Consider the following 10,220-nt stretch of genomic DNA (forward strand, 5'->3'; position numbering starts at 1 on the left):
TAGGTGCTAGGTTAGGAAATACTTAGCTTCAGTTTGATTGTTTTCCTTCGTGTTGTTCAGCTCAACCAGCTAATAGAAACTGTCATTAGGTGCTAGGTTAGGAAATACTTAGCTTCAGTTTGATTGTTTTCCTTTGTGTTGTTCAGCTCAACCAGCTAATAGAAACTGTCATTAGGTGCTAGGTTAGGAAATACTTAGCTTCAGTTTGATTGTTTTCCTTCGTGTTGTTCAGCTCAACCAGCTAATTGAAAGTGTCTAAACTATTTATAGCTCAGTTAGAAAGCCAGTTAGATTATATTAGTCTTCAGACATTCTATATTTATTTGTGATAATGTTTCGTGCTCTAAAATACATATCCATATCAAAATCTAATATTTTCAATCACCAATATCATTACAAAAAGTAGGGTTACAGTGTTTCATCCACTAACAGCAAAAGGCCTGTGCCCAGACATAAATACTAAATTTCTTGTTTTTTATGTATATTTTTTTTTATTGGTATAGAAGTGAATGAAGTGTAAAAATCAGAAACTTATAAGGTTGAATAAGCAAACTTAAAAAAATTTTAAATTATTTTAGACACCCAATATCACATGGTATAATTGTAATTTTATTGTTGCATGCATGTAACTCAATCATTTTTTATACAAAGTAATCTAGATATGATAAATGATTTTTAATGTACTATAACACTGTATAAGTGAAGCTGTAAAGCAATAAAACTAAATGAACCCAGATTGAAAAGTCTATTACATTTGGCTATAAGAATAGCATAATTGTCTGTTACAATATGTAGTCTTTATAAAAATAAAAAAGGTATTTATGTATATTTCATATTTTTCAATTTTTAATATCACCCAGTATTGGTGATTTAGCTGTTAGTGTTGAGTAAATAAGATATAAAGTATAAATTTTTACTAAAAACACTTTTCATATTCATTTAGAAGGTTATAAAGGTTATATAAATGAAATATGGAAACTGTAAGATGAAAAAGTATTTTTATTTTTAACATGAAAATATTCTTGCACTCAGACTTGGTCAAGAGTCTGAGTCAGACTGACTTAATAAATCTTTGATTAAAATACTTTATTAAGATACAAGAAATAAATTCAGAATTACAGTAAACACCCAATACATTAGATGGACCTTGTGCAACTAAGGCTAAGGTAGAGGTTCAGTTTAAATTTGCAATCTTTCAACATCCAGTAATAATTGCCTGAAGTGGTGGTTTTCTGCAGATTGTCTGATAGACAATAAGGTCTTGGATACTACAGTATCAACTAGAAAGTCAACACTGAGTCCATATATTGTTATTTGCATATATCTTATGATAAAAAGTCCATGGTTTTCAAACCAACCACTATGACATCAGGTGCAACCCAACCACACTAAACCATAATGGCAGCCAAGTACAAGTCAGGATTCTTGAGTTTAAACTTACTTCAGCCATAGCTTGTTGTTGACCCTTCAGTATCTATTATGGTGTTGGTATGAATGGACTTGCATCTGATGGTCTGGTCTTGCAAGAGAATACTGACATTCCCATAAACAAGACAAGATAAGCCACAGTTTAATATGGGACTTATTCCTTCTACCCATAACACCTCCTGAAGTCAAATTCATAATTCCACCATTGTTGCAACCATGCTAACTTGACTTCTAAAGCCCTGTTGTCCAATTTGAAACCAAGGTGGTTATACCATGACACCTTTTAGCATCTGGTTGAAACCAAGGTGGTTATACCATGACACCTTTTAGCATCTGGTTGAAACCAAGGTGGTTATACCATGACACCTTTTAGCATCTGGTTGAAACCAAGGTGGTTATACCATGACACCTTTTAGCATCTGGTTGAAACCAAGGTGGTTATACCATGACACCTTTTAGCATCTGGTTGAAACCAAGGTGGTTATACCATGACACCTTTTAGCATCTGGTTGAAACCAAGGTGGTTATACCATGACACTTTTAGCATCTGGTTGAAACCAAGGTGGTTATACCATGACACCTTTTAGCATCTGGTACACTGGAACTAGTGACAGGTACTTCATTTGAGGCCATCAAAGGTTTTGCTAGGATATCTTGAAGCTTACTCTACAGCTGAATTTTCACTGCTAAGACATCCTTTACTACTCTAGTGTACAGCGTGATATAATAATTTTTAAACCATGCCTTTGTAAGAAACAAAATGTCCCTCAGAGCAACGTAGTACTACATTGGTTCACTCAGCAGCCTCTTGAGGAATATCACTAAGAAATATACAAGGTTTGAGACTGGCCTAATGCATTCATTGGAGGAGAACCAAGTTTAATGATATACAGTAAAATGACAGCAAAAACAATGAAAATTTGACGAGTATGGTAACAAACATTTAATTCTCGAATGTTTAATAATGTACATATTCCATCTTCAGCGAGATATATTAAAGATTCCTTTGCTCAAGAAATTCTTAAAATTGATCAATAAATAGACTTAATTGTAGCAGAGCTGTATTATTATTATTTAAAGTTGGGAGTATATTTATAATAGATAAGCTTTCTTTAATTAAAAGTTCAATATTGGATGATCCAGATGAGATGACTTTAAAATTCTTAATCAAGAAGGGGTGGTGTTGTTTTCACTATGTGTGTGAATTTTGGAGTCTGTAGGATTTGATAGTTTTTACCAGTTCTGTTTGATACTCCCATATGTTCACAGATGTAATCTGTGTGTAGTTTGCCAATGTAAGTGGCATTACAGCCACCACATGTGTATTTAAACACAATCCAGGAATGCATAGGGGTAATTAATAGGTCTTAGATCTGAATAGATTTTGTACCTTAAAAGGTGATTTAAATATCATTTGTAGTTTATCTTGTAGATAAAAAAGTTTTAATTATTCTAAAAATTTGTGACTTTGCTATGAAACTTTACTTACCAAAAAAAAAAAGGATCAAGCAGTCTTAATGGGTATTTGCCAACAGTGTATTGTTTCTTAGGGGGTACAATTTCGTGAGAAAGGAACTTGTGCGTTAGGACTTGAATAAAATTCAAGAGATAGCTATTGTTTAGTAAAATATTCTGTAAGGTGGTCATTTTGGTATGAAGAAAGATGTAGTCAGAACAGATCTTATACACTCTACAGAGTATAAGATTACGTTTAAAGGAGTTTGGAATAAAACTGTTGAAACATGTATGTAAGTCTGTATATGTTTGCTTACTATAAACAGATGTTGTGAAATGGTTATCTAACCAGCTGATTTGGATATCAATAAAGGGTAAGTTACCATTTACTTCAGTTTCACAAGTAAAATAAATGTTAGGGTGTTTCAAATTTCACTCGAGGAAACAATACAAATAGTCTTAAAAAACTTTTCTTCAACAGAAATAAAATATCCACAAGCTTTAGCCATTAACAGTTTGAAGAATTACTTAAACTTGCCCTCAAGAATTATAATCTTCTTGTCTTCAGTGGTCAACTATATGTCCAAATAGATGGCGTGGCAATGGGTTGACTATTGTTAACACTTTTCGTTATCACTATGAGCGTTCTTGGTTAGACACCTGTCCTGCTGAATAAAAACCAGCTTTATGTAGAAGGTATGTGGATAAATCTTTACTCTTTTGAAGCTCTAATCACATCAAACTGTTCTTGGATTATTTAAAATGGTTGTGAATAACGGTTCAATGTCGAAACGCAAAAGTATATACTGATCAATTTTAGAAAATTCTTGAGCAAAGGAATCTTTCACCTTGTTCAATATATCTTAATGAAGATGGAATATGTACATTCTGAAACACTCATGAATTAAATGCTTGTCAAATGTTTGTTGTTGTTGCCATCGTTCTACTGATGAGATTGCTAAGAAACTAAAGAATATGCTACAAAATTCCCAAGTTTTGTATATTTTATTTCTAGAATATGATGTTTCAAGCCAGTGCATGTACAGAATGTGAAATTTGTAATCAAATGTATGCTTGTTGGTGAAATGTCTGCTTAACCCTCTCTACAAGGGTATCCTTTACTGTGCATGTCATGAGGTTTTTAGTGACTTACAAACTTTAATTAAACTAGTTTTTGTTTATGTTATACCAATTAATACAGCATAAAATTGTAGCTAATAAATTATATTTTAATAGTCTACAAGTTTTAAGTTCTTAATTGTATAGGTAATATTAAAAAAAAATCCAAAATTTCCCCTAGTGTGAGAAATGTGACATTTTTTTTGCTAGGAATCCCTCTTCTCTAATTTATTCATTACCACTCCAATAAGTACAAAATTTAACTTAAATTACTCACTATAAAATTTTTATTGCTGAGACAAACCATAATTTTCAATCTTGTATGGTTACAGAGCCAACAGATAGAAAATCCGACCCCTCTTACCGCACCCACTTGTCACATCTCTCTTTTGTTTAATAATATATTATTTATAACCAATAGAAAGCCAACGTTTTCATCTATCAAATGAAGTAATATATTACATTCTTTTCTGAACAGAGAATTGTCAATTTCTCTTTTAGTACAAGCTTCATTCCCTTGGGAAACATACTGACTAGCTTGGATGAATTATTATTAGTCACAAAGTGGGTTCCTCGTCATCGAACTTGGATGAATTTGTAATGGCTGTTGTCACATAGTTAGAAAGCCAGAAAAAGTGTTACAGTTATGAGGCACTGTCTGCTTTTTGAATGTTATTATTCTATGTTCTTTGGAGCATTATTTAATGCATTCATTACTACCATTAGTATAAAAAAGTAAGATTAAGTGTCATCAACAGGAAAAAAAAAGAAGACCAGGCTAAGTACTAAATTTCTTGTTTTTCATGTGTATTCTTTATTTATTATTATAAAAGCAACTAAAATGTAAAAATTGGAATCTCTTTAGGTTAGTTAAAGTTAGATTAGGTAAAATAAATAATAATAATATAATAAAAATGTTTTACGAGCAGCTCGGAGTGGCTTGTAGGTAATGTAATTCGATAGCATTACGTCAATTCAACTTTCCCCAAGTGATTTACAACTTATAATGGCACAAATAGTAGTTACTCACAGTTCAAAGGGCAATCAAAGAGCAATAAAACAATAAAATTTAGTTATAAATAGATGTATTCTGTTACAGACTTAGAGCTACTTAGGATACACGAATGTAGTTTCATGTTACAATCTGAAGTCATTCTAGAAAGAAAAAAAGATAATTTATATTTATTTTGATTTTTTTTTGGTAGTTATTAGGTCGGTCAAATTGACCAACATTGTATACAGTTAAGGTAGTGAAAATTACAGATAAAATATAACGTTTTAATGAAAAAACGTTTGAAACATATTTAGAAGGTTTTAGAGATTACATAAATGACATTTGAGATTTTTGAGATGAAGAAAAGCATTTTTAATTCTAACATAAAAATCACTTTGCCCAAGGACTAGTCAGGAAAAAAAAAGAGATGATATATTCACAGACAAATCTTTTTTTAGTTGATTAAAAATACTTCATTAAAAAATCTGGTTTTTTGTGTGTGAAAGACTTATAATATTTACTGAAAGTCTGCCAAGTTTTTGTGTAGATATACATACCATATTAAAAGTTAGTAGTGTCAAAACTATAATGACTTTAAGCAAGTACATTTTGCTTTCTTACAGAATTTCACTTTTCCCTAATTTGATTCAATTGTAATTTAAAGCTTTATTTTATTCATCTTTTTAATTTATTCCTTTAATTCTTTATGCCTTGTATAATATTTATATAATGGATGTAATTTTTCAAAGAAGTTTGTAACTTCACATTCAAAATATTGTACATGCAATTTTCACCTGCATATGTGTTTTTGTTCTATGTTTTGTGATTTGATGAAGAGTAATAGCTTGAAACATCATCTTCCAGAAATAAAAATATATAACCTATGTAGTTAACCACATTTACTTCTTTTAACAAATTACTCATACAAGATCAAATGTGTGGTGCACATCATCGATGAATGTGTCCTAGTCATTAAGTTGCTACATGTAGACATGTAGAGTGTGATAGCCTTAAAATTATGAACAGGTAATTCAAGATTGTACCTGAGTCCATCTGTTCCAAGTAACTAGTACAAATGATTGAGGAAACAGTCAAAATCCTCCTTTTTCTATCCTCTAACATCCTGACAGGTTCACTTGTTTTACATCACCCCCATAATTAAATAATGGTGCAGACCTGCTTCCTCCTAATACAGTCCATCTTGGTAAATGCAGTGTCCTCACAAGAGGTCTAGAGTAGAATACTCCATGAACCTCAGATGCCATACATGGTCTTGGAGCATCATCAGTATGCTTTACTAGCCGGGAAGGATCGACTGCCCCAAAGACCTGCTGAATTGTGGCAAAACACTGGCTGCTCCCATGGGACTTTACAGCAAACTTTATCGACAACTCACATATCATCACTTTCCTTTGGCCATGGTTGACTCAAACAAGTCCCTAGTATTGCCTGGGTTATGGCATTTCATCAGATTCATTATTCAATATTATACAGCAGAGCAACTGTTCAATGATTGTATATATATATATGCCTGCTTGATGAAACTATTTTTATTATCCTGATGAAACCAAACATTTAAAAAAAAAACAAGGTTTATAAAAAGTTAAAGTTTAGAGCATTAGTCTAGATTTAATCAAAAGTCATTCACTTCTACCATTATTTATTGTTAGGTAATTTTTATTGATAAGAAATAAATTCAAATATACTGCAAAATCCAAGTTAATTTAAAAGTTATTTCCAATAAGACGAACTTCTGGTTTAAGATAAGTAAAAAGTAAAAGTACTTTACTTAAAAAAAGCATGTTCTTACCTTATCATTTAAAAAAGTAATCATGTGGGAAAGCAAGACATCATTGGCTGAAACAAAAATAAATAAGTTTTTATCAGAAGAGACCAAGAAAAATAAGCTTGGAATATTACAGAAAACAGACTTTAACAGTTAACCAACAGTAATGAAAATAATGATTGTAAAGATGAGTAAAAAAGTGTATAAAAGATAAATAATATAGGAATACCATTATTTTATTATATGAAAAAGAACTGAACCAAAGTGCAATCATATACTGGTAGTTTACACTATGATTGGCTGTCTTCCAACCAATTAGAAAATGCAACATCAGTATCAAGCCTATAATACTATGCCTAGTAGTAGGAGTGTGATTTTAGTCAGTGCTCCCAGGCTGAAATATCACAGCACAAGATTGTATAAGTCAAACTCTATGCTGTTCATGGTTTCTCCATGCAAAAACTATGGCAAAACTTCATGTTTCAGTAAGAACTAAAGGCAAAACTTAAGAGGGTATGTGAAACTTGCACAAAAAATAATACAAGTAGTTGAGGCAAAAAAACTGACATTCTCCTAAAGTGATGTTAAATGTTTCAGGGCATGTTCTTTAACAAATATATTATGTCTGAGTACAGATTTTCCCAATGACCTTACCATATATACGTTTGCGAATGTTACCTCAAGAACAGTAAGATACACATTAGCATGCAGTGGTTTCAATGGATGTGTAGCTACTCAAAAACTACAACTGAAAAGTAACCAAACCAAAAAGTAAAAATGGTCATAGGACCATAAACAGTGGAATGAGCAAATCTGGAGACATGTGCTCGTTAAAGATTGATTCAAGTTTAAATTGTTCAGCAACAATCAATGACAGTATTTCAAAAGCATAGAGGAAAATGTACAACATGGTGGGGAATTAGTACAACATCTAACAATATCTGTGATCTACACATAACTGACAGAATTATGACTGTTGAAAATTACAGACAAATTATCAGGAACATGACTCATCACATGGAAATTCACTTTAGGCAAGACAGCCATCTCAAGCTTATAACAAATGAGGTGAAATTATATCTAAACATCTTGTCCTGCAATGTGGTGAACATTTTTGAGGTTGCTGGGCTTAGGTAAAAACCTAAAAGGTCAAATAATGACAAACAACTTGACTGAATTGTGAGGGACAATACAGGACATTAAACAAGGTGTAATGCCTTATGTAAAGCAGATGATTCACTAATGCTTTGTATGATTTATTAATTTATTTTCCATTTTATGTGATACTGTTTTATACCGTCAGTAAATTTACCCACAAGTTGTCAGTACATTGTTTGTTCCTTCTGTATGAGTATTGTTTATCCCTCACAATTCAGTCAAGTTGTTTGTCACTATTTTGAAACTAATTCATTTCTTTTATGTCATACAACAAATAAATAAATACAAAAACAATATTCTTAAAAATAGACTACAATGCCCAAAAAATGACAAAAGGTTAAAATCTAAAGTACCAATCTATTACTGTATGAAAAATTCACCCTACTGGGACACTCTTCACAACAAGTTGATGTTAAACTGACAAGTTTTAATAAACTAATTACTCCTCTTTAATGGTCTAGCTTAGTGCTTGTAATGGTTAATATTCTTGTGTGTTTTCATGAAAGTAAATGACTAAGGGATAATCCTGCTGAATTCAAGCTGCTTATTTACATTGGCTATGTTGATGACTGATTTGTAGTACTTAAAAATGAAGAGCATTTAGTGAAATTTGTAGAATATTTTAATTCTAGACATGTTAACATTACATTCACCTGTTAACACCAACAATGCTCTTCTCTACACTTTTTAACAAAAAAAAAGACAGCAACAGTTACTCAGACTAAAATCACTGACAATAAAACTGTTCAACAACCACCTCTATCCAGATCACTAAACTATGATGTCCCAAAGCTACACGTAATTATCTCTCTATCATATAGAGGCTCACACTTGCACTATTCACAACTTCACCTTCAATGCGTGTCTAGACGTCTAGTGAGAGTACAAGGTATTTTTAAGTTTAATGACACAAAGAACAAATCCATTTTTCTCAACAGTCACATGTCATTTGCAAATTCTGCTGCTCAGTGTGTGGGGGCACTAATGTTGGCTCAGCTGTCAGAAAATTGGGAGATTGTTTAAAAGAACAGTCTAATCCTAGGTTCCAGAACAGTTCAAGCATTGTTTGGCATTCACCGTGACATCATCCCATCCTTCAATATGTTCAAAGTAATCAGTAAAGGCAAAAATAAGATTACACTAAGGGTGAAATAGATTCTTCCGATTCTTTAATAGAAGTCAAGATTACACAATCAACAAAACCCTATTGATCTTTTACACATAATTTAGGTAATTGAATACTATTTAAACTTTTATACTCTACTGTTTATATATAAATATATAAGTTAATATTGGTTTAAAGAAATGGAACTCAGCACAGTTTTGCCATCTTCTATAAGTTTTAAGTTTCTACGTAGCTTTGTCTCAGTCAATTAATGTACTAAACTTTTCTTTTAACTTTTACTTACAAAATGGAGAGGAAAAATTCATGTTTATGTAGCGAAAGTACCGAGCTTCGCTCAGGTTATTAGGTTGATAGTGGGTATATTCTGAACCCATTTTAACATAAAAATATAACCTATATACTTTTTTTGCTAAGCAACATGACATAAAAGCCATTGCTTTCACTATATTGTTGGTGTTTTAATCTTGTGGGACCGACCTAGTAACCATTTTGAGCTTTTTATAGTTTTCATGCTATAACTTATAAATTAGTAAATGATTGTTAACAAAATTTGGCACATTATCAGTAAACATTACAATTCTTTCATACACAAAATATCTAATTTTTTTATTAAGTCTTAAGGTTTGTAAAGCAATGTTTTTCTCATGCTTTTTTCTTTTCACATGTTGCCTATCTAACATGCAAAGTAATTTTCATTTTAAGATTAAACATACTTTTATACATCAGAAAAATTTTAAGTTTCACATGCAAAATCTTTATAATGTCTAGAATAGTTATAAAACGTCTCTTAAGAAAAAAACTTGATATTTTATCTGTTATTTTCAGTAATGAATCTCTGTACGGATTTGGTAAATTTGACTGATCTCGTAACCATCATAAAGAATTAGGAAATAAATATAAATTTTGCCTTTTTCATTCTAGAATGAACACAAAATATAACACAAAAACATAAACGTTTAGACTAAATAGCTTAAGTCTCATAACATTATACATTTATATATATTTATTATTTTTATTATATTGATCTTTCAGCCATACCTGGCTAACAATACAGAAGTTACAATGACGCGGCACACATGCACTCATGTTACCATATCCAATAATATAAAACTGACCTTTGGACAGTACAAGTAACTTGTCTTGGCTGTGTTTTA

The 10,220-nt window shown here is 31.4% G+C and overlaps 1 protein-coding gene across 1 annotated transcript in view; it reads right to left on the reverse strand.

The window, feature by feature from the left end:
• The window catches only part of LOC106471384 (phosphoinositide 3-kinase regulatory subunit 4-like), an 80,856-nt gene that overhangs the window by 57,635 nt on the left and 13,001 nt on the right, over positions 1-10,220 (reverse strand). Inside the window, exon 4 of the mRNA XM_022399984.1 lies at positions 6,797-6,853. Coding sequence (XP_022255692.1) covers positions 6,797-6,853 — 57 coding nt within the window. The remainder of the gene's footprint in view (positions 1-6,796; positions 6,854-10,220) is intronic.

The sequence above is a fragment of the Limulus polyphemus genome, unplaced genomic scaffold (assembly GCF_000517525.1).
Source record: "Limulus polyphemus unplaced genomic scaffold, Limulus_polyphemus-2.1.2 Scaffold4589, whole genome shotgun sequence".
Classification (NCBI taxonomy): Eukaryota; Metazoa; Arthropoda; class Merostomata; order Xiphosura; family Limulidae; genus Limulus; species Limulus polyphemus.